This window comes from Colossoma macropomum, unplaced genomic scaffold, assembly GCF_904425465.1.
Source record: "Colossoma macropomum unplaced genomic scaffold, Colossoma_macropomum, whole genome shotgun sequence".
NCBI lineage: Eukaryota > Metazoa > Chordata > Actinopteri > Characiformes > Serrasalmidae > Colossoma > Colossoma macropomum.
Window position 1 is genome coordinate 4,365,092 of NW_023494805.1, and position 25,236 is coordinate 4,390,327.

A 25,236-nucleotide genomic window follows, 5' to 3' on the forward strand; every position below is an offset into this window, starting at 1 on the left:
GCAGCTGAAATGATCAGCATCCTGCTGGGTCAGTTGGTTAGCTGTCCACTGTGTGCACTGCTGCAGTGATTGGTTGACTCCCCTGTCATTTTTTGATTGTTAGTAATTAATCTAATGTGTAAGGCTTTCAGTTCATCTCCTGAAGTCCTAATAGGAGCTAATAGCTCACACAGCTGTATCTATAATCTGTCAAGACTTTAAGGCTTTTGTTTCCAACTACTGTAAAACTTCACAATGAAATAAGATCATTACTACAGCATTTACACTGATCAGGCATAACATTATGACCACCTCTTTGTTTCTATGCTCATTGTCCATTTTATCAGCTCCACTTACTATATAGGTGCACTTTGTAGTTCTACAGTTACAGACTGTAGTCCATCTGTTTCTCTGCATACTTTGTTAGCCCCCTTTTACCCTGTTCTTCAGTGGTCAGGAACCCCATGGACCCTCACAGAGCAGGTACTATTTGGGTGGTGGATCATTCTCAGCACTGCAGTAACACTGACATGGTGGTGGTGTGTTAGTGTGTGTTGTGCTGGTCTGAGTAGATCAGACACAGCAGTGCTGCTGGAGTTTTTTAACACCTCAGTGTCACTGCTGGACTGAGAATAGTCCACCAACCAAAAATATCCAGCCAACAGCGTCCTGTGGGCAGCGTCCTGTGACCGCTGATGAAGGACTAGAGAATGACCAACACAAACTGTGCAGCGGCAGATGAGCTATCGTCTCTGACTTTACATCTACAAGGTGGACTGACAAGGTAGGAGTGTCTAATAGAGTGGACAGTGAGTGGACACAGTGTTAAAAAAACTCCAGCAGCACTGCTGTGCCTGATCCACTCATACCAGCACAACACACACTAACATACCACCACCTCGTCAGTGTTACTGCAGTGCTGAGAATGATCCACCACCCAAATAGTACCTGCTCTGTGAGGGTCCATGGGGTTCCTGACCACTGAAGAACAGGGTAAAAGTGGGCTAACAAAGTATGCAGAGAAACAGATGGACTACAGTCTGTAACTGTAGAACTACAAAGTGCACCTATATAGTAAGTGGAGCAGATAAAATGGACAATGAGCGCAGAAACAAGGAGGTGGTCATAAATGGTATGCCTGATTGGTGTATATCCACTGTATTTGATATTTGTCATTCAAAACCTGCTTTACTTTGTATTACTAATTACTCTAAATATTTCTATTGTGTATGCAAACAAACGTTCTTAAAGTGTCTGTATGTTTTACAAAAAGCTTAAGAAGTAAATAATTTTATTCAATTATTTTCCTTATAGGCTGTATCTAAAGTGAATGAGTAGAGCAGACAGTGAAAGTTCTCCAAATGCAATATGTTGTCTTTAATTGGGGAAATTCTTCTCTGTATTGTGTAGCTGGTTTGATGCATCATTTATATTTCTGATGTGTAGGTTACTGTTATTTTACTGTACTGGTATAGACTCCTGTAAGGTTTGTTGTGAATGCTCTCAATAAATAAACGCTCTGTGTTCTTCTAAATACTCACATTGAATGATTTCATTTTCTGCCATTTAAAATGTTACAATGTTTTGAGCACATCTCAAACATCTGTTTCAATGATCAAAGTCAACATCATGGAACAAGTTTTGCTTGTGTCTTTGTGGATCTGTTAGTCGATGCTTTGTAACCCCTACATTCATACCTGAACTCTGTGCACATTCAGTTTTAAATAGGCTAAATATGCTGTATTTCCCCCTTTATATTAAAGTGAGATCTTGATAATTGAATTGTGGCTATTTATTTACGACTCAGATTTACAGCATGCAGATATTTTTACCAAAAGGCTAGACAAGCCCATTATTACCTATTATTGAAGATAAATAGGTTTGTAATCCTACATCCTCCATGATGTCCGTTTTAATGATGCAGAAAGTGAAAGAGCTTCAGGTTTATGGAGTTAATTTTGTGACAGAAGTTTCAAATAATATTATAAAATTGCTAAGCAAAATATTGAGTTTCAAAATGTCCTTAATGCCTTGCAAATACAAATAATGAGAGTCATTTGCTGATTTAGCCAATATTTTTGCTTTTGGAGTTGTTCCAAACATTATGCTGTAATGTGTGAAGTAGAAGCTCCTTAATAATAAAAACCCCAGAGTGGATTCACTGTATAATAATAATAATAATGATAATAATAATAATAAATTTCATTACAACTCAATGTTTGATATTTATTGGACAAAAAAGTTATTTACCAACAAAAGCAGGCAATCACAACACATTATTACACAAAGGTTTTAATTTTACTTTTTTTTTTATTTACAATGTTGATTTTTAATGAATTTCTCATTTTCATTCATGTCTTTATAATTTATAATGTTATTATCTATTAATGAATCTATTAATTTCATTCATTTGGCTTTATTTCAAAGCCATTTTTTTCAACAACAAATTATTATTATTATTATTATTATTATTATTATTATTATTAACTTTACACTAATCATTACATACTATATAATAATTTTTTAGTTGAGGCTGTTTGTTTTCACTGTGTTGTCTTTCTCTTGCTAAGTTGTTCTGTTCTCTAGTTCTACAATATATTTAATACAACCAACTAATGGAGGAAGCTGTGACTAAATTCTGGCGTATGGTGAAAGTGTACTGTGGTGCTGAATGGTTGTGATGATTTATGCTCCTGTAAACACGTTCACAGATTGCTGCTGGGCAGATCCTACAAACAGTTAGTTTGTGCTTCATGCTTGAGCTCTGCATCATTAAGGCATCTGTGCAGTCTCGCCTTCCCACCAACCACCGCATAAGAAGCCGATCAGGCATGACACGACTGACCTCAGCTGGCCCCCACTGAAAACAGCAGGATGACCAGGTCCAGTTTAGATACACTGTCAGTGGGTCCAAGAGATCTACTTTCCTATAGAGTGAAGTTCCAACCACAATCAGCCACACCTGCTTCACTTCAGCTTTTTCAGACATCCATGATTGGCTGGATCAGATGTATTAGTGTTAGGTAAAGGGGGCAGCATGTTAGATACATGTTGGAGCTAAACTCTGCAGAAAGTAGTAAATTTGGTGACCAATGCGCTGAATCATGCAGTTCTATAGCGTCTAAATTGAGACTGTGAATCATTTTTAGATTAAGCGACCCTTATTAGTCCCACAACGGGAAAACTTCACCTCCGCATTTAACCCAGCCGAACAGTGAAACACCACATACACACTAGTGAGCACACACACACTAGGGGGCAGTGAGCACACCTGCCCGGAGTGGTGGGCAGCCCTATCCACAGCACCCAGGGAGCAGTTGGGGGTTGGGAACCTTGCTCAAGGGCATCTCAGTCACGTACTGTCGGCTCCAGGGATCGAACCGGTGACCTTGCGGTCACATGGCGGGTTCCCTAACCTCCAGCCCACAACTGCCCTCATTTTGAAACCTAAACAGAAAAAAGTCTCCCATCCAAAAATGAAGACACAGTTAAAGTAACAAAACTAACTAACGACCAAATTGAGAATGAGCTCCAGTGGTTGGAGTGGGTCATGTAATAGAAGTAAACAAATGTGAAACTTCTTTTTTTTTTTGGAATGTAATAAAACATAAATAAAAAAATAAAGTGAGAGGCAACACATTTCCAAAATAACAATGAGAAATTCCCAAAAAATGGAAACATCATGAACAAAATAAACAAAACCAATGCATGAACAAAAATTTGTTGAAAGAAAGACTCAAAGCTGGTACATAAAATCTCATTGATGCCTTTCGAAGCTCAACCCTGATTGGTCTAAGAGCTGTTTATGGTCTGAAATTCCAAACTTTACCTACCCTGGAGCAGATCTGGTGTGCAAATGAATTGCCATGCAGTGTATCCCTGTAAAAAGTGGTCCACCATTGTGAGACAGAAAAGAAAGACTCAAAACTGGTACATAAAATCTCATTGATGCCTTTCATGGCATGGCTGTGCACTGCAAAGATACCACAGTCAGAATCAGAGACAAGAGCTTTGAAGCCATGCCTACAGTCATGTTGATTGATGTGGATGGAGAAGCTGTGGAAAAATCTATGAAAGTATTGCCAGGACAGACATCTGAACCAGGCTCAACTCTAAAACTTGTTAAATAAAATATGTGACATCGCTGAGTAGCAGGTTCACAGAGTGGAACCCAAACATACGGTAACACAGGATAAATGATGTGGAGAAACACATATTGGGTTAATTTTAAGACCAGGAGTCAGTCTGACAGAGCAGGATCAACAGAGACAGGGTTCCTGACTAAGTTTTAACAAAACAAATCAAATAGCAGTTAATTCTTTTTACAAAGTTAACTTCTTCTGTTAACCCAGGTCTAAATACTCAAGCTATGAATTATCCTTGTGTGTACGCACATGACAGTGTGATGGTTGACAAACAGCCAATCACATGAAACATGAGGAGTCGTAGAGTCGTAGAGTGATTTTTTTTTTTGAAAAAGGAAAAAGAAATCAATGTAAATATGTGAAAAGTAAAACATTTACAACAGTACACAGCAGCACTGTTAGTGTTACAGTACATTTGGGGTAATAATTGCTTTATGTTTTTAATATCCATGTAGTGTGATTTGCTTCCTCTTTTAAAAAGCCATATTATTCTTGTTAATGGCATCACAAACACCACGAAGAAAAAAAGTCACTGGAGGGTTCCACCTCCGTCTGTTCTTGATTGGTCAGATGCTCAGCCCTGATTGGTTTATGATCCAAAATGTCAAACTTGACCTGCCCTGGAGCAGATCTGGTGTGCCATGGCAATGTATCCGCGTAAAAAGTGATCCACCATTGAGAGACAGAAAATCCAGAGTTAGATTAAACTAGATTGAACCAACTTCAAGTTTGCTGGCTAAGCCATGAATTCTGCTTCATGAGACCGACCCCTGATAAAGGAGCAGTGAAACAAGGGGCTCGCTTAGATACAAGTCAAGACTCTAAACACCTGAGAAAAGAAGGAGAAACAAACTACAAGCATGTACAGGGACTAGAGGGGAGACAAAGAAACAAAACAATAAAAACACATGGCAGAGATTAGACAGGGAGACGATGACAGACTTTTATGTTTGAGTCTCCTGTGTCGAGGGATCATTGTTCATTTGCATTTGTTCTCTGAAGCTTAATGTAAATGAACATCAATAAAGGAGCATAAGACAAACATAGATGCACTGGAGTTTATTTCTTCTGACCTTCCTTTTATCAGACAAAACATAAACTACAAATATTAGTACGTTTTTTTTCTGCCTGGTCTTCCAAGAAGACAGCAGTGGTTAACTCACTGGAACAATGATATTTCTAGCAGGACAAAGTGACCTTTTGTTTTCTCTGAGCTTGTAGAGGGTCAGATTAATAGGTTCACCTACATTCAGCTATAAACTGTTGGATCTCTGCATGTGCAGCTCATCACTTTCAACCATTGCTGTGTTTCATAGTTTATGCCCTAGTATTAAAAGGTAGACTAGGATCTTGATTATCCATTATGGAAAGGCACTTGTTGACAGAGAACAGTTTACAATAGTGAAGGAAGTTGTATTTTAGGCTGCCTATTGTTGTCTTTCTCCTTATATGGTCATGTTGTCACACCTGTTACTTGTCCTGTATACGCTGGGTCTAAACTTGGCATCAGTCCAGCTATAAAAGTGTGACAGTCCATTGTATAGGGGGCTGGCTGGGTGTCTGGAACCTGCGCGCGCATCAAATAAACTTCACCTGTCCAGACAACAGATCGAGTCTCCCGGGTTTGGATTCTATCAAGTGGTGCTGTGACCCGGATTGGAAATCTCATCTCTAGGTGAGTGCCCATTTCGAAGCAAACCCTGTTACCAGTAGGATATCCTCCTCTTGTTGACGGAACAGAGGGGAAGAGCGCGGTAGTGTTCCCATAAGCCCATGGCAGGAGAGAAGGCTACCACACAGAGGGGTGGTAGGGTGGCACCTGATTGGCCTGATGATGTATTCACTGTCAGACTGGATGAACAGTTATGTAAACATATAGACTTATCTAGTTTGGACAAATACTATCAAAAGAAATTGCCTGTTCATCCAGATAAAATTTGGTCTCTAGATGAGTGTAAGAAAGCCCTAGGTTATGCAATACGGAAAAATAGTGGTAAACACGTTGCATATGTCGCTAGGCAATTTATGGAGGCTGAGCGAAAATGCTATGAGCAAGAAATAACATGCCTTAATACTAGAATTAATAAGTTGGAGTCAGCGTAAAAAAAACTGCAACAAAAGCATCAAACTAATTTGCAGGAGGAAAAAGTAGAGTCAAATCAGTCTGTAGTCCCCTGTAACCCAACACCAACAACCGGTAGTCCACAATTGTATCCAGATTTGAGGGCAGAACTTCCTATTGATTGTGAGGATAGTGAGTCGGGATCAGATTCCGATAATCATGAACCATCTCAATTGCAGTGTGCTCCGCTGGTAAGGACAGTTACACATTTAGCAACAGGGGGAGTACGTGTAAAAGACCAGCATATACCCCTTTGTCCAGAACAGCCTGATAAACTAAGCAAGGATTTTAAACATCCTCGGGTTATGGGTACTGTTCCTTTCATCAGTATGTTGCGTCGCAAAAGACGATTATATAATCTGCATCCATTGGATGAGGTGTTAATTTTATCCCAACATATTGCTGAAAGGGAGGTCCAAGATTTGCATGATGAACAAGTTGTGGATGAAACCTCTACTATAGATGAGCACAGGAAAGTAATTGAGGCTTTTATTAAAGAGCATGGGTCAGATGTTACATCCTGGGCTACTATAGCTGATTGCAAACAAGGAAACGGTGAATCTGTACCTGCTTACACTACATGATTTTGTGAATGTTTCCTGGCACATTCTGGTTTGACAGAATATCGGGATGATACTTTGGACAGAATTACAGGTCCTAGTCCATTACATCAATGTTGGTTTGATGGCTTGAGTGACAAAATTAAACAACAGTTGCCCATTGCATATAGAGACTGGAAAGTCAGGAATTTTAGGGACCTTGTGACCTTAACGTCAGATTTAGAACGTGACCTTTCTAAGTCCCATAAAGTGCATGTTATTCAAACTATACCAGGGCAGCAGGTCAGTGCTAAACAAGGAAATGTTGTAGCACAAGCTAACGGATGTAGGGGCCATTGTTATTATTGTGGGGCAGTAGGCCACTGGCAGAAAGATTGCCGTAAAAAGAAGCGTGATCAGGACCATAAATCTTCTAATTATAACAAGGGCCAAGGTAAGGCTGTTGCTCTTTCTCCTGAACAAGCAGGGGCCATCCTAAAATATGTACAACAGCATACCATACAGCCCACAGCTCCTCCAGCAGGATCTTTAAACTAATAGACGCTGTGCAACGCAATTTGGGCGCTCGGTCGAATGTTAATCCGTATGATAATCGTTTGTTTGTAACATTGACCATGTGTGGCACAGACGTTGATTTTTTGTTTGATACAGGCGCCCAAATATCTGTCTTACCTTCAACACTGGCACAGTCATTACACATACCTTTGTCAAAAGAAGAAAGCTTAGCTTCTGGAGTTACAGGTCAGACTCAGTTGCACTTGTCTGAACCATTAGAGATACACTGTGGTCCACATACATTGTCAGTGTCTTTGTGGGTGGGACAGATATCCGCATCTCCTATTTTAGGTATGGATATAATTACTCAGTTTGCATCTAAGCTTACAATCTCACCGAATTCTGTGACATGGTTATTAGCTACCATTAGTTTGTCTACCATTAAAGAACACCCTATCTGGTCCAAATCTCCCACAGACGGTGGTTTACTAAGGGTTGAATCTGTCAAACTGGCTGGTACTCCTCCCCCGAATACCAAGCAGTATCCAATTAATGATGCAGCATTGGCAGGTATTCAACCTATAGTGGAGGATTTGGTTAGACAAGGCGTATTGTGTCCAACCCAAAGTCCCAGCAACTCACCGGTATGGCCGGTTCCTAAAGGGGATTAATTTCGTCTGGTTGTAGATTATCATGAAGCTAACAAATGCATAACAAAAATTGTACCTATGGTAGCTGATCCGTCCACTATTTTTTTAAATGGATTGCGTCCAGAACATTGTATTTTCTCTGTAATTGATATGGCAAATGGATTTTGGTCTGTACCTTTACATGAAGATTATCAACCATGGCTAGCTTTTACTGTAGGTTCCCAACAATACCAGTGGACAAGATTGCCACAAGGCCTTAATAATTCACCTACTATTTATCATCAAACCGTGAGTAGACAGTTAGCATCATCTGATGCTCCAACAATGACTAGTACGGTTCTACAATATATAGACGACATTTTGATAGCTTCCTCAAATGCAGAGGAACATGAACGTGACTTGCTAGCTTTGTTAGATTACCTACATTCGGCAGGACACAAAGCCTCTTTTAAAAAGGCCCAGATTAACCAATCCTCAGTTCAGTATTTGGGACAGCTGGTGTCGCAGGCTCAGAGGTCGATCTTGCCCGACCGGTGTGCCGCGGTACGTGCTATTTCACCACCTGTCACCCTAGCACAGCTACGCTCTTTTCTGGGATTGTGCAATTACTGTCAGCCTTGGATTGAAGATTATGCAAAAACGGCTCAACCCCTATACGATCTAACCAAAACAGAAAATCAGAAGCCTGAGTTTCAGCTAAATGATGATCAGTTACAAGTGTTCCATTTCCTTAAAACTGCTCTATGCAAGGCCCCAGCACTAGGCTTAGTGAACATGGAACTACCATTCACCCTGTATGTTTTCAGAGTCACTAGGATTTGTGTCTAGCTGTTTAACCCAAAGTCATGGAGAGAGAGAGAGGCCAGTGTTCTATTACTCTGCTAAAATAGACACGGTAGCACTAGGAATGTCACCTTGCCTGAGAGCAATCCAGGCAACATATCTGTCTGTTTTAGCTGTTGCTCCAATTGTTTTGGATCAGATTCTTACTGTTAAATGTCCACACTCAGTTTCCTCTTTGCTCTTAAATGGCAGGATTGTTTCAGTGACAGCACAAAGGTGGGGTAACTGGCTTGCAGTTTTAACTGCCCCTAATATAGTGATCAAAAGGGCACCTGTGAATGCTATTTAAGATCATTTGGTGGAACTGGAGTATGACTCAGATGATCATGACTGTGAAACTCTGGTGTCTAGTGTGGTGCAGAGCATTTATGCTGAAACACCTTTGCCAAATGCTGATGTTGTGTTGTTCACAGACGGCTCTTCCCGCATCCTTGATGAGGGACGACGCACCGGGTGGGCTGTCACAACCCATTATTCCGCACAACAGGCAGAACTGGTAGCACTAACTTGTGCCTGTGTGCTTGCTAAAGGTTTAAAAGCAAATGTATTTGTCGATTCAAAGTATGTCCATGGCATATGCCATGATTTTGGCTTGTTATGGAAGCAGAGACATTTTTTGACAGCAAATGGAACCCCAGTGAAAAATGCTCAGAACTGCTTCGTCTTCTGAACACCAAGGCAACTGTTTAGCTGATAATGCAGCAAAAAGGGCTTGTCTTTTGCCTATTGAATATATCCTGTCACCCTGTGAACAACCTCTTGTTAAAAAATTTTGGCTGATCTACTTGTTTTATACCAGCAGGCCCCGGGTTTGGAAGTTTGGACTTGGGTTGAGTGAGGTGCAGCTCTTCGTGATGGTATCTGGGTTAAGGGGTAAATATGTGGCTCCTGATGCCTTGCTTCCCTATTTGGTGGCTACCATACATAGCCTAGGTCACCCTGGAGTAACCCAGATGGTACACCGCTTCAACCAAGTATGGTGGAATCCTAAATTCCGCAAGTATGCAGAGAGTCATTGTCTAGCTTGCACCACCTGTCTTAAGGCAAACCCAGGACTTGCAGTCTCCCTCCCCTACCAAACTGTAACACCACAGAGTGGCCCGTTTCAAGAATTGCAGGTAGATTACATCAATTTGCCAAGATGCCAGGGAAAACAGGACTGTTTGATAATAATTTGCAGGATTGCAAGGTGGATTGAGGGATATGCCACTACTAAAGGCACTGCCCTGCATACCGCTAAATGTCTGGTGAAAGATTTTATCCCAAGGTGGGGTCTCCCAAGGGTCACTGAGAGTGATCAAGGAACTCACTTTACTGGGAAGGTTTGTCAAGAAGTAGCAAGGTTGTTGGAGATAAAGTGGCATCTCCACTGTCCCTATCGACCTCAAGCATCAGGTCAGGTCGAAAGGATGAACAGAACTTTAAAGTCCAGACTGACCAAGTTACATCATGAAGGGGTTTCATGGGTGGAAGCTTTACCAGCTGTACTTTGCAGCATCAGAGCTCAGAGCTTCAACTAACAGAAGTACCCAGCTGTCACCATATGAGATTATTACTGGTCGTCCTATGTCACTTCCAGGAACTATTGATTTAAGAGTGGCAGACATACATGTTATGTCTGATAGTTTGCTGCAATACTGCCAGACATTATCTGAAGCTGTTGCCGCTGCTCAGAAACAAGTGTTGGATGCATGGAAAGAACCCACAAAGGGGGGTCATCCTATCGTTGCAGGTATGTGGGTAATGGTTAAGGTGCATAACACTCAGCCATTAGGGCCAAAGTGGGAAGGGCCATATCAGGTCCTCCTTACTACACCCTCTGCTTTAAAATGTCAAGGAAAGTCAAAATGGATACATGTCAGCCATACCAAGGTGGTACCACCACCTGATGGTGATGGCTAGTTCAGGGATAAAATGGGTGACTCTGGTTGGGAGATGCTCTGAGGGGGAACTATGATGTTTAGGTCATGGGGGTCAACCTCAGGAGTGAAGATCTTCCTACTTCCCCTTTGCGGCTAGCGTTCCCCTACTCCCATCAGAGGCCAGAACCCAGGTTAGGTAGGGAAAGAAGGTATCCATTACAAGGGCTAAACCAAACCTTTATACAAGGGCATACGACATGGGTTGTGTACTAAGAATATGATGCTGCCGCTGTGTCTGTCTGTTTTGTTTCCAGGATATACCCAGAGCAGACTGGAGATTGTGACGAAGGAACAGGACATCAGACGGGTTCCTGAATGGTGGTCGACGAACTGACATCAAGGACTATCTAGATCCCCTGACGCTGCCCTGTGAGCTGTGTGGACACATCAACACTTTCTCCCAATATTCTGGAAGAGAAGACGGCTACCACAATGACAAGCTGCAAAATAAAAAGACTTTTATAACAAAAAGGGAATAAAGAAGAATGAAATCTGTGGTTTTCATAAACATCCGGACAATAGCTTTTGCAGGCATGATGGAGGATGTTTGTGACCACAACATGGTCTGCGCTCAGGCCATCCTGTGGGAAAAAAAATCATACCTTAGGAGGTGATGGTTGTTTTGTCTGTCATGCCTTGCATCACCGCTATTATGTGATCCCAATGTCTAACATTTCTGCGCAAGCTTTATGTACGGACCATTCTGCATCTGAATCCATGAGAATAATAGCAAAAATGATGGTAGATGGTATAAGTGAAGATAACTGGTCATTGCCTATTGTTAGATGTCTCAGGTCAAATAGAGCTGCCTGTTACAATCCTAATGCTGATAGCTCCCGGATTGTTGGCTGGCAGTGTACTGTTAGAGTTGATAGTACTAATTACAACTTTATGGTTTATCCAAATTTAACTATAGCGTGTGATTATTGGGATAAATCTAGCTGGAATTATGGAGTAGCAGATCCCATTCCTGTGAGGGCTTCCTCAGGCTGGGTATGTATTGACAAACCTTGTTATCCAGAGGACACTTATCTTGGTAACAGTACATGTTCCGTTTCAATCTCTGCCTTCTCCATGAATGGCACATTTTGGTGTAAACATTCTACCACCACAAATACCAACCCATGCGGTATTTAGATGAAGGAACCACTCCCTTTGGGTTTCTATTGGGTTTGTGGAAACAAGGCTTATCCATCACTCCCATCTGATTCATGGTGCGGTTCCTGTTACATGGCTGTAGTCATGCCTCCTATTACGGTCCATACTGACCAATGGACTTTTACTTCATATGAAAAGAGAACTTGGCGTTTCCCTAACAGGTAAACAAACATGGAATGGTCACATTATAAAGGACCCCTGGTCTAGTATAGCGCAGACAGTAGGGTGGGGAATATTTCCATTTGGAGGTGTTATAGATGCCTTACAGAAGATAAATTATTTGGCTTATTCCGCACAGAAACTAGCTAATGAGACTAGTGAAGCTCTCCGCTTAGTAAATGATGAACTCCGTGCATTACGAGAAGTAGTGCTGGAGAATAGGAAGGTTTTAGACTTGCTGACCTTAGAAAAAAGAGGGGTATGTCACATTCTCAATACCTCCTGCTGTATCTATGTCCCAGATAACTATGAAAATATTGATAAATACGTAGCAGACCTTCATAGACTCATTCCAAATCCTGCTCCGGAGGGATCGCTTGATAAGATCTTTAACTGGGTTGGCAACATTTTTGGAGGTATATTTTCTGGAATCTTACAGCAACTGCTCTGTTATGTACTTCCCTTTGTAGCACCGGTAATAGTTGCTATTGTTATTTACTTTTGCCTCAAATTACTCTGGTGCTTAATGACTAAACTCCGCCGGCGTAGGCGTTCCTTATAACCATGGAACCACTTCATTTCCCCAATTTGCCTGTATGCGGACTGAAGGAAAAGAGGCCCGTCTTTAGGACGTGAAGAAAGAGGGAAATACTGGCCATATTTCTCTGGAAGAGAAAAGGATAGATTGATTAAGCTTGCGAGAACATACCTTTTATAGTATGTTCTAAGGGGGGAATGAAGGAAGTTAATGTGCTGTGTTGTGTGTGTGTGTGTGTGTGTGTGTGTGTGTGTGTGTGTGTGTGTGTTTTGAAGTTGTATTTTAGGCTGCCTATTGTTGTCTTTCTCCTTATATGGTCATGTTGTCACACCTGTTACTTGCCCTGTATACACTGGGTCTAAACTTGGCATCAGTCCAGCTATAAAAGTGTGACAGTCCATTGTATAGGGGGCTGGCTGGGTGTCTGGAACCTGCGCGCGCATCAAATAAACTTCACCTGTCCAGACAACAGATCGAGTCTCCCGGGTTTGGATTCTATCAATAGTTAAAATATCACTGTGGATACAATCAAAAACATCTAAAGGAATGAACTGTACCAGGGTCAAGATCACATACGGATGAACTTAATTTGTTTATAACAGTTGTGAGGTCCTGGAGTTGATAACAGAGAAAGATGTCATTACTGATGTAGATGGCTTGTCAGGAAGGTTATAGGAGCTTGTTTCAGCTGGCTGAGCTACGCTCGGTTTTATGTAGATGAAGAAGCTGAAGAAAAGCCAAACATTTCAAATTCAAGATTAAAGTGTGTTCAATACTAAAATATTGTAGATGAATTTGTTACAGACAGCAGGTTCATGGAGGGATTTTAGAATTTTTTGCTTGATGCAAGCTTGACTGATGGATCCTGTTGGATTTGACCCAACAATACCATGACATTCTGCTAGGTGGCAGCTTACACTTCTGTCCAGATGAACTGGAATGTCTTTTGCATGTGACGCAAACTCTTGGCAAGTAATTAATCAGTTAAATGACATTGTAAACACAAACTATACTAATGAAACTTTGCAGATTTTTGGGCCTCACATAGCACTGAAACAACACTTGTCTAAGTTTGATTTGAGACTCAGACAGCCTGTCTCTCTTGGTCCTCCTAGATCTCAGTGCAATATCTGATACAATTGACTATGAAAGTTCAACCTTCCGAGCTAGGTTGACCTTTATGGCTCACTCTAATACAGTAGTCCAGTCTCATACAAGACTCAGGTATATTACACTGGTCCAAGGCACCTCTGCAAATTGTATGCCTTCATCTTATCCACAGCCCAGCAAATTAAATGAATGTTCATAGTATCATAACCATAAATGTTTCCACAATCGTTATTTATACAAACTCCTCCACTGTAATGACACACTCTAAAGCTTCTTGTGAACTAACAGCTGTCCATAACACTCAGCCTGCTAAGCATAAATGAGTTTGAGTTACAAGTCAGGTCCATGAAGTTTCTCACATATACAACAAAAAGACCAAATCTACTTATTTGCCCATTGTTTTATTGATATCATGCAATTAAATTGATCTTTTAAAAAGCAGACAGAATGGAGCATATGATTAAAACACATGACAATACAGCTGGATATTACATATTATCGACACACATCAAACTAGAAACACATCAAACCAGAAATAAGCAGCACAAGTCCTTCTGAGCCCTATCTCAACCAAACTCCTGCTTATACAAATAAGCAGCATGCAGTATGATTAGGTGTCCCACAGGGCTCAATTCTGGGACCTTCTTTATTGATGTTCAAGAACAAAATCAGAGCACCATTCATAAATCTGAACATACAACATATATATATATATATATATATATCTCTATATACATATATATATATATATATATATATATATATATATGTATATATGTTAGGTAATGATAAAATAAGATAAAGGAATTCTAACAAAACGACATGCCAACATAAAAGACATTCAACTACATAGATGAAAGAATATTTAAACCTGGATTAATCACAGTCTGAGTATCTAAACCTGGATTAATAACAGTCTGAGTATTTAAACCTGGATTAATCACAGCCTGAGTATCTAAACCTGGAATAATTACAGTCTGAGTCTCTTAACCTGGATTAATCACAGCCTGAGTATCTAAATCTGGAATAATCACAGTCTGAGTATCTAAGCCTGGATTAATCACAGTCTGAGTATCTAAGCCTGGAATAATTACAGTCTGAGTCTCTAAACCTGGATTATTCACAGCCTGAGTTTCTAAACCTGGATTAATCACAGCCTGAGAATCTAAATCTGGAATAATCACAGTCTGAATATCTAAATCCGGATTAATTGCAGTCTGAGTATATAAACCTGGATTAATCACAGTCTGCATATTTAAACCTGGATTCATAACAGTTTGAGTCTCTAAACCTGGAATAATCACAGTCTGAGTATCTAAACCTGGATCAATCGCAGTCGGAATATCTAAACCTGGATTAATCACAGCCAGAGTATCTAAACCGAAGATTTGCTTTGTTAGAAAGACCTCAGATCCACTATTTCTGTTTGTCCAACTGCAATAAAAAAGGCTTCACATTAACACTACAAAAAACCCCAAAACTTATTTCTTTATCTTGAATCTTTTTCTCCACATCTTCGTTTTTCTTCTGGTTTTTTTTTAGCTCCAGATGGATACCTTTCTTTTCTAAAACATGATAAACCAGATGCTTTTTTCTACTAACTCAAGCATCATAGACAACCTAGTGGCACAATAATAGCTGTGGGCTTCTTAGATGCTTGTTAGGTAGAGTCGGCACTGCTGAACACAGCAGTTATACAATGCTGAAGCTGTTAATGATTCAGCCCTGTTATGACACTCAGGAACTGAGGACCAGGAATGGATACACTGGAAACATTAGATATCCAAATAAGTCTTGAACAAACGAATGAATTAAATCACACGTGTCAGGCTCCAGTCCTGGGGGGAAAACACAGCAGACTTTAGCACGCTACCTCATTAAACAAACAGATTCAGCTCTTTAGCTAATCATCAAGGTCTTCATGAACTGATTTCAGAGTGTTAGATGAGGGTAAACACTTATGTCTGTAGCACTTTGGCCCAGAAGGTCCCATTTCAGGCATGTCAAACTGGGGACCACAAAAACACTGCTTGAAAGCTGATTGTGGAGAAACATCAACCTGCTAAACATGTGTGAGTGAGTGACAGGCCAAGTGGCATAAGCATTAATAAAATTCAATGAACAAATGAATGGAAACACTTATATATATGGTTGAATGTGTTATTATAAGAACTGTGCATACTCTAGTCAATGTGTTTTCTTTTGTATTTTTTATTTATTTTTTATTTTGGGAGGGGGGGGGGATTCCTGCTTATGCATAATGGGTTTTACCCACAGGTTTAGGTGGTAAAGTCCAACTAGTCCTCTGGGGAGAGGAGGTGGAAATATGGGCTCTGAATCTGGCTATGCTATGTATGTTTTGCTGCCTGAAGCACCCATACCTTGTCAGTGAGCTGGACCAAGAGGGCACTGGACGTACTGCACATATCTTGTATGTTTGTTTGGTCTTGTAAGCCCAAGGGTCGGCACATTTGAATTTCCTCTCAAGAGCAATAAAAGTAAGTTATTCAGCTGAAAAAGTCTTGTCTACTGTACATCCTGTCACCTCCCTTGGCCACTCAGTGACTATAGTGTCACATTAATTCTGTATTTGCCTATATTTCCAACATAATAAGCAACCCAGCAGCGTGAACTACTGTCCTGATGAAAGACATTTGGGAGTGTTGTTCTGTGTTTTAACTCTTTTATAAATATGAAATTATTGTGTATGTGTGTGTGTGTGTGTGTGTGTGTCTGTGTGTGTGTGTGTGTGTATACATTCATTTGCATCCATTCAGTAATCCGTCATGCAAAACATCATTGAAATGATTGAGGAGTACAAAACAAATAAAGAGTTCTGGCTTTAGTTTGCTCCTCAATTTCACTGTCATCCAGACACAGAATAACTTTACCAGCAGTAACAGGTAAGAAACCTTTAAGACTCTAATCCCATTACTGAGCTTTAACTCACTCTCAGAGTGAAAGGATTTGTTTCTAATTTGAAGTTTAAAAAACAAGCTTCATTTTAAAAATAAGTAAGTTTTTAATTTCTGTTATATTTTTTTTAAAGCAAATCATCTGTAAAAAGTATGACGGAGAAACTGCTATACTTACTGTTTCGATTTACTGAACAGGGATTACGTCCAGTCCAGAACTCTGAATGGGCTTAATCCAACATTCATGATTTTCTTAAACATCATCATAACTTCAAAAATAACAAAACAGTTGTTTTCCACTTACTGAAAGTGCTATCAAAAACAGAGCAAGCTGACTGGCTGATACTGTATATAATGTACACATTTCTCAGTTTAACTTCTCTAAGTCTCTTTATACTCCAGATTAACAGGTTTGTGTTCAGATAAAACACTGCTGCTCTCTGAATGTGTTCCCTGTTGTAGTTTGTGACTTTAAGCTGCAGCTGTGGGTCATAATTTATATCCTACTTTTAACGTATGAAATGAGTTTATTGCTGAAATGATGACTTTTACTATTTTGACAAAAGCAATGCACTGCGAAGCCCACTGCAGAGGGTGGGCTGAATATTAATGAATATAAAAAAAGATGTAATGTTACTCTATTGTAGACTTTCTCTGAACAAAAGTGCTTTCTAGATTTCTCTATTTTGGATTAGTGTTTGATTCTTGCTGTGTGAAACCTATTCTAGCAAGATCCTCTGGTTTCGTCTGTTTAAAAATATGTAATGTTTTCTTTTAATCTCACATGGCGTGACGCTCCTCTGCACACCAGCCAATCAGAGCTCAGCATCACCTGTTTATTTACCACCAGAACCTTTTCTTCATCACAGCTCGTCTTCACTTCACCTCAGTGTATTTCTTATTCCTCTCTCAGGCTCTGGAAAGTTTGGGCATTGAGGTTCTTTCCTCTTCTTTTTCTGTCTTTCTTTAGTTGTGATGTTTTTTTTTTTCTTTTTATATCTGTAGATTTAATTACTTTCTGCATGAGAGTACAGTCTCAGAAGCTGCTTTATTACACAATGACTTTATCTGAACAGACTGACCAGTTCATACATTACTTTAGCAGTTGGTCAGATAAACTAGTGCATGTTGTTTTTTTAAATATGTAATGGCATTCACTGAGGTGTTCATATGCTCACTCTATTCAACAATCTGATGGAAAATCTCTGTTTACATGCTCACTACAAGTAATCCAATCCAAAATTACACACATACATAGAGAACCACTTAGTGTAGACGTTACCATGACAACAAGCGTCTTGTAAGTCGAGTCAGAGTGAGATGAGCAGCAGTGAGCAGTGCTTGGGCTTTTGAATACTTTAAAATGATGTCAGACCCAGAAAAATGTACCTCACGTCCTTTTAAAGAAGGCCGAGAGGAAGACGTCGTGTTCTGAGACACATAAGCTGGACGTCCGTCCCACTGCCGTCTTTTAAAGATCAGAGCATTAACTTCGTCTCCTCTGCTGATCAGTTTCTGCTCCTGCAATGTTGAACGTTACAAACTTTCACTATGAACACAAGTGCAATGAGCTATTAGTCGGATTATTAATGGATTATCAGGCTGCATGTAAATGTGGGTACTGTTCAGATACAACCCCAATTGCAAAAAAGTTGGGACAGTGTGTGAAATGCTAATGAAAACAGAAAGCAGTGATCAGCAAATTCTTTTTGACATGTTTTAAAATGAAAATGATACAAAAAACACATTTTTTCATGGTTTACCTTATAAATTTTTTTTGTTTGTTTTTTTATAAATATCCACTCGTTCCAAATTTTATGCTTGCAACATTGGAGCAGGAGCACGTTTACCACATTGTTACATCACCTTTCCTTTTCACCAGCATTTAATAAATGTTTGGGGGACTGAGGACACAAATTAATCCAGTTTTGAAGGCGTAATTTTTTGCCATTTTTCTGTTATACTACCTGTGCAACCATGCAGGGCCTTTATTGTCATATTTTGAGCTAAATAATGCAACACATTTTCAAAGGGAGACAATTCTGGACTGCAGTCTCAGTCCCATCCTGTGTTCAGACCCAATGCCACCACTAGATGGGAGCAGAGAGCCACCTCTAGGTAATTAGAGACAACCAGTCACACCTGTGTTTGGCTCTAACTAAGAGTGGCTGTTTGTTCTGTGCTCAGTCATGAGTTTGTATGCAATGTGCATGCACCTCTTGATCAAGCTGGTATTTGGGTAATTGCTCTAAAGTCTCCCAGAGTTTGCTCCTGGTCCCTCTTAGCCTTGCTCTTGAGTCACTTATGACAACAGCATAAGAAAAAGTAAGAAATTAATTAATAAATAAGACAAAGGGAATAAAATAAAAGGAAAAGGCTTAAATTATTCTTCCTTTTTCCTTCTGTTTTTTGAGTCTTTGGCTAGCCCCACTTGACCCTCTAGACCATGGTTCAACCCCAGCGTGGGGTGTTTCTTGGTTTTGCTTCTTTTGTGTCGTTTTAGTTAAGGCTTCTCTCTGGCACCTGGGCCAGCATTTCTAGACTTTGTTTAGTTATACTATTAATTTCATTGTTTTCTTTCACTGCCACCTGCTCTTGTGTTCTGCCATTGTGGATCCCCCCCTCCATAGCTGGTGGTTAAACCAGTAACACTTTGGCCTCCTATACCTGTCCCAGTCCTAACACTTTTGGATTGTCTTGCAAGCGTCAATAAAATCAACACTACAATGAAGTTGATAAGACAAATTACTTGTCTTGGTACTGTTTACATTCAAAAACAGGTCTGTTTCACTGGAAGCTGAAACAGTCCATGTTTTATATCAATTGTTTACAACAAAATACAAAAAAACTGTTTCTTACACCTTAAAGTGCAACAATGGCTGTAAGTTCTAGTTGTTTATTATTCTCTGTCACTATCCCTTTCCTTAAAGGGGAATTCCACCAGTTTTTCAACATTTCTGCATAACTCAATTGTGAAGATGTAAACAAACTCACTCAGAGTGGTCTGATGTGAAGTGCTGTTATAGAGAAACTTTTGAGAAATTGTTTACAGTGAATGTAAAAGAAACCAGACACCTGAAGAAAAGGTTACAAGAGATTAATTTCCCCCCATATTTACTCTATCATAACTACTTTACTGTTATGAGCATTACACATAAAATGTGTGAAGGTTCACTTGTGGTTTTGGATAGTAAACAAAATAACAATTTTTGTGTTGTAGTCATGGTGACCCCTGGTTCCTATTACTACCACTGTAAAGAAACCCTGTCTGTAAGGCATTTGGCATCAAACCACTCTGAGTGACTTGATTTACCACAGATTTATTATACTTTTTTTAAAATTGGTGGAATTCCCCTTCAGCTTCAGAAAATTCCACGCTGGAGCATCTCTCTAATATCTGATTCTGTTACTAAATACACCAGTCAGGCATAACATTATGACCCACTGGTTCCTGAATTTAAACAGCATGATCTAATATGCTGGTAGTAAAGACTGTTGAGGTGTTTAATGTGTGAACTGTGTCTCTCTTGTTCTCCACAGTCATGAGTTCAGCTCTGTATCTGATCCTGCTTTTCTCAGGTCAGTGTAGCTTCATGATCATCTGTAAAACTCTCTGCTGCTTCATTACTGTACTGTCATGCTGATGAGAGCTTTCATCTCTACAGCTCTGTGGACTCTCTCCTTCTGTGGGACTCGTCACTTTCATGTGGTGGAAGAAAATAAGAACTGGACCAACGCTCAGAAACACTGCAGAGAGAAATACACTGACCTGGCCACCATTGAGAGCCAAAAGGAAATGAACACTGTAAAAGCTGTTCTCAACAAGACAACAGGCAATTTCTGGATCGGACTAAAGCAGAAAGATGACAACGACAACAACAACAACAACAACAACAACGACACTGTAAGTACATTTAGATTTATTCACATTCAGAAGGTGTGTGACTAATAAAACTGGGTGCAGGTTTTGTAAATATAATATAATAATAATAATATAATATATAATTAGTGACCGTTAGGCCAAAACTCTGCACCAATCCCTATTTGTTTTGGATTTATAAGCATTTTTTTAAAGATACTTTATTTTCGCTGAAAATATTGTAAAACTGAAATGCAGATTCAATCATTAAAGTCCTCATGTGGCTGATGATGATTTTATCTGGTGTGATAATGAACACTTAGAGGTCAGTGTTTAAACAGTTTACTGATCAGGTATTAATGTGTTTCTAGAGCTGGATCTGGTCAGATGGGAGTAACTCCCCATACAGATACTGGAACACTGGAGAGCCAAACTTCGGTGGGGGTCAAATGTGTGCGGAGTTACAGCCTAACTCTGCATACAAGTGGAATGACGTAGGCTGCCACAATGACCAAAATCAATTTATCTGCTATAAAAGTGAGTAACGTGATAAATGCAATACATCTGTTACAGGTTCAGTTCATTCACTTATAACCTTTTATTTCAGTAACTGCTGAAATAAGTAAGTACAGTACATGTTTATGCAAAAGTTTGAACACCCCCTGGTCCAATGATGTTTTCTTGATTTTCTAAGTGAATATAGAGGAACACGTCCTCTACAGTGAAGGTACAGGTGTTTCCCTGCAAATTTTAATGCAACATGTCTATGTAATTAAACATATTTTTTTAAAAATGGATTGATTTGAAAATCAATCAGGGGTGCCCAAACTTCTGCATACAACTGTACTACATTAAGGCTGAGTATCGTCAGCAACTTGATATGATACTAAGTCAAAACACACCAGATATATAAGAGGCAACTGTTGGTCAACAAAATTTGTTTTAAAATGTACAGTAATGGTGTCAAACATACAGTGAATGTAGAGTAAATGTACAGTAACAGTCTAATGAATGTTTTGAAAGGTGTTTTGACCATTTTTAAATAAACGCTTACTTTAACTATGAGTTTAAAAGCATGAGAATAGTGAATAAGTAATTCTGGGGCAGCTTCCAACAACTATATTATAAGTGTAGTTTAGTTCCAAGAAATAGTTGGGACAGTAGGTAAAATTCAGATAAAAACAGAGCAGAGTGATGTGTAAATTCACAAAGAAAACTGAAACAGATGATGCAGTCATGCTTGAATATAAAAGGAGGAAAAGCAGAGTCTTTTATAAGTAAGTATTTTTCGGCATTTGGCACTTTGCAAAAATGCATCATCAAATAATGCAGCAGTTTAGGAATTTAGGGTCTTTGGCGAGGGATAGCAGGGATTATAGGTATTTCACCCTCTGTAGTACATAATATCATCACAATAAATAAATAATATCAAAATATTCAGGGAATCCAGAGAAATCTGTGTGTAAATCACAAGGCTGAAAATCACAACTGAATGGCTCTGACCTATGACCCCTAAAATGACACTGTGTTTAAAACCAGCATGCTTCTGTGATGGACATCACCTCATAGGCTCAGGAACCACTGTTCATCACTGCATCCATAGATGTAAGTTAAGACTGACTGTCTTTAATTGAAAATGTGTGGTGCGTTATTAAATGCAAAATATGATAATGAAGGCCTTGAACGGCAGCACAGCTGAAGACTTGTATAACAGAAGAATGGCGAAAATTCCGCTTTCTAAACTGGATAATTTTGCGGCTTCAGGCCCCAAATCATTATTAAGTGCTGTAAAAAGGGCAGGTGATGTAACACAGTGGTCAACATGGTCCTGTCCCAGCTTTGAGAAGCACAATAATAACTGAACTGTTTGATGTAATGGTTAAATCTTACATATACAGCATTTAGCAGACACTCTTATCCAGAGCAACTTACAAAAGTGCTAATCTTTTTTTCTCACCCTTCTGCAGAGCTTCCACTCATCCTGATTAATCAAACCAAGACGTGGAGAGAAGCTCTGAGATACTGCAGAGAGAATCATGTGGATCTGGTCTCTGTTTACACTGAGGAAATTCAGAATTGGGTGGAAACAGAGGTTGATTATGCCTCCACTGCTAATGTGTGGATAGGTCTGCGTCACATCTGCACCCTGAATATCTGGTTCTGGATCAGAGGAGAGTTCGTCTGCTACCAGAACTGGGCTCCGGGGAACGGGACAGGGGAGGAAGACTGCAGTGGAGGAGAAAGAACAGGAGCGGTGCAGTCTGGAAGTAAGAAGTGGGTCAGTCTGCCAGAGGATCAGAAACTCAACTTCATCTGCACCACCTCTGAGGGTGAGACAGAGGATCATATATCTGTCAACAGCTGAATATTGATGATGAAATAATACTGATTGATGTTATTTGCTTCTTTTTAGAGCTCTAGAAGAGGATGCAGGCTGTTCAACTGGATCCTCGTAGTTCAGGATCATAATGATATTTAAGAGAAATTTCTACATCTACATGATTATTTATTAGCAAGAGGATTTAGAAATCAGTTTCAAACTTACAGTGACTATGATATGTAAAGATAATGTACATTGTTATGATACTCTATACTATATTTTTATGCTACTGGCTGTTATTTTTATCCTTCATCAAGACACTAAAATTTGCAAGTAACCACAATAAACAAAAACAGTCCAACCAATTTTCCTTCATATATACTAATTATCCTAAACTCTTAATTGTGTACTAATAGAAACTTTGATAACACTTTCTATGAATGTCCCCTTTGTAAGCATCTACAAACACATTTATAACATGTTATAATGTATTCATAAGGCATTATAAACATGGTTATAAATATATATAAAAAAGAATTACACTGAATTACACTTTATAGCCATGTTTATTATACATTATGAATTGTTAATATAATGTATTATAAATAATGTTAATAACATGTTATAATGTCAGTGCCAAAGAAGTCAGTCCCAGCTTGGAGAGCATAAAGTAAAGACAAATACCAAGCTAACGATGGTGTACATTAACTTTCCCTCATTGGGTAAAACACTGATGGCAGCACTAGTTTAAACTCTGACATTTGAAGCCTGTAATGAGCTTTATTGTGGATGTTTTAGTGTTTCAGTAAATCCTTCAGAAAATACTTTAACTTGAAGCCTCACTCTTAACACTGGAGGAGGCTTTAGTACAGTACGCTTCACTTTACTTAGAGTGGACAAATGAGACTCATAAGGTCTTATAATTTGTTATGATCTGTACTTATAATGTATTATATTAGCAATTCATAATGCATAATAATCATGGCTATAATGTATAATGCATTTTTATAAATATTTATAGCCATGTTTATAATGCCTTATGAATGCATTATAACATGTTATGAATGTGTTTATAGATGCTTACAAAGGTGACATTCATAGAAAGTGTTACTGAAACACTTGTTTCGTAAGATTCTTGTAAGATTCATCACATCTTTAGAAACTGAGAGATTTCATCTGTTCTGTTGTTCGGAATGATGATTTTGAATGTGGATCATGTACATGATGTCCAGGCAGTTATACTGAATGCAGTTATAGTTTATTGCAGGCTTGCATTAAATAAAAATCTCACACAAAATTTGTGTTTTCTGCCTGAAATATTGCAGCTATTCAACTAACTCCAAAATCTCCTCCTGTAAGAATCTAATAACTCTATCCTGGTGTCAGTTTCACACATGCTGGTGAGGACCTGCTCACCTTTGCTTTCTAATGGCTCTTTTAAGCTTGATATTTATACCTGGTGCCATATGTGTTTGAAACTGTACGTGAAGACATGCTCACGTCTGATTACCTTCACCACCTCCAGGGGGGCAAAGGAGCCATTGAACAAAACAGTCAACAGTAATGATCATAAATGTTGATAATATGGGGAAGCAGACATTTGTATGAGGATCATTCTACTGAAATGGTTTAAAACATATTTCAGACTGGTGACCTGGACTTTAAAACAAAAACCCTTTTGCTTTGAGTGACCCTATACATTAATTATAGTTATTTTCTTAAAAACAATTTAATATTCCATTTTCTCACTAACGGAACAATCACAACACTACTAAAGCTTAACCATATGTTTCAGTTGTGACAATTTTAGCTAATTTTCAGCAGAAGTCAAAAACCCTAGCCAGTACATGACTAGCAATCACAGCGTTAAACAGTTGTACACACATACAGTCATAATATTTTTCTTCAAACACACACAAAAAAAATTAATTGCGGAAAATGTGTTTCAGTAATGATAGTTCTTGATGTTACACGCTGATTTTTAGACTTTGGGACACATTAACTTCAAAACAATGTGATCTAACTGTTCACCATGTGGCCATGAAGGACGGGGATGCAGCCTCACTTCCTGCTCTAAAATGCATTGGGCGTGGCTAAAATAAGGCTCCGCCTACAGACTAAAACTCTGTGTTTTAGTAGGACATGGAAACGTTAGTCAGCAAGAAAGGCCTGGGTTTGGTTCCCCAGCCGGGCCACCAGGGTCCTTTCAGTGTGTGTGTGTGTGTGTGTGTGTTTGTGTGTTCTTAGCTTAAGCGTATATTTAACTTATTACTGTCTTTGTTAATGCCTTGAGTTTAAATTAATCATAACACAATTTTTAAAAATATTTAATATCTAAATATTTCATGTTTTTTTTTTAAATATATATATTTTTTAAACTGCAGATTGAAATAGTTTGGCAGAATGGTCACTGAGAGCACTGCAGTCCTCCTCCAAGAGCTCACGTCACATGACATCATTG

At 39.2% G+C, this 25,236-nt stretch overlaps 2 protein-coding genes across 3 annotated transcripts in view; both read left to right on the forward strand.

Moving 5' to 3' along the window:
* The window catches only part of LOC118825974 (E3 ubiquitin-protein ligase TRIM39-like), a 424,414-nt gene that overhangs the window by 47,211 nt on the left and 351,967 nt on the right, over window positions 1-25,236 (forward strand). The gene's annotated exons all lie outside the window — the stretch shown is intronic.
* Window positions 16,551-23,189, forward strand: LOC118825993 (macrophage mannose receptor 1-like). The gene is made up of 6 exons (XM_036596882.1): window positions 16,551-16,584; window positions 20,137-20,175; window positions 20,262-20,500; window positions 20,827-20,992; window positions 22,423-22,785; window positions 22,869-23,189. The coding sequence occupies exons 2-6, from the start codon at window positions 20,139-20,141 to the stop codon at window positions 22,874-22,876; spliced, it is 813 nt and encodes a 270-aa protein (XP_036452775.1). The 5' UTR covers window positions 16,551-16,584; window positions 20,137-20,138; the 3' UTR covers window positions 22,877-23,189.

Bases quoted from the DNA above. Each gene is read 5' to 3' on its own strand.
- LOC118825993 (XM_036596882.1), top strand. From the start codon at position 20,139: ATGAGTTCAGCTCTGTATCTGATCCTGCTTTTCTCAG. The intron at 20,501-20,826 runs GTAAGTACATTT...ATGTGTTTCTAG, and splicing joins ACAACAACAACAACGACACT to AGCTGGATCTGGTCAGATGG. The intron at 20,993-22,422 runs GTGAGTAACGTG...ACCCTTCTGCAG, and splicing joins TCAATTTATCTGCTATAAAA to AGCTTCCACTCATCCTGATT.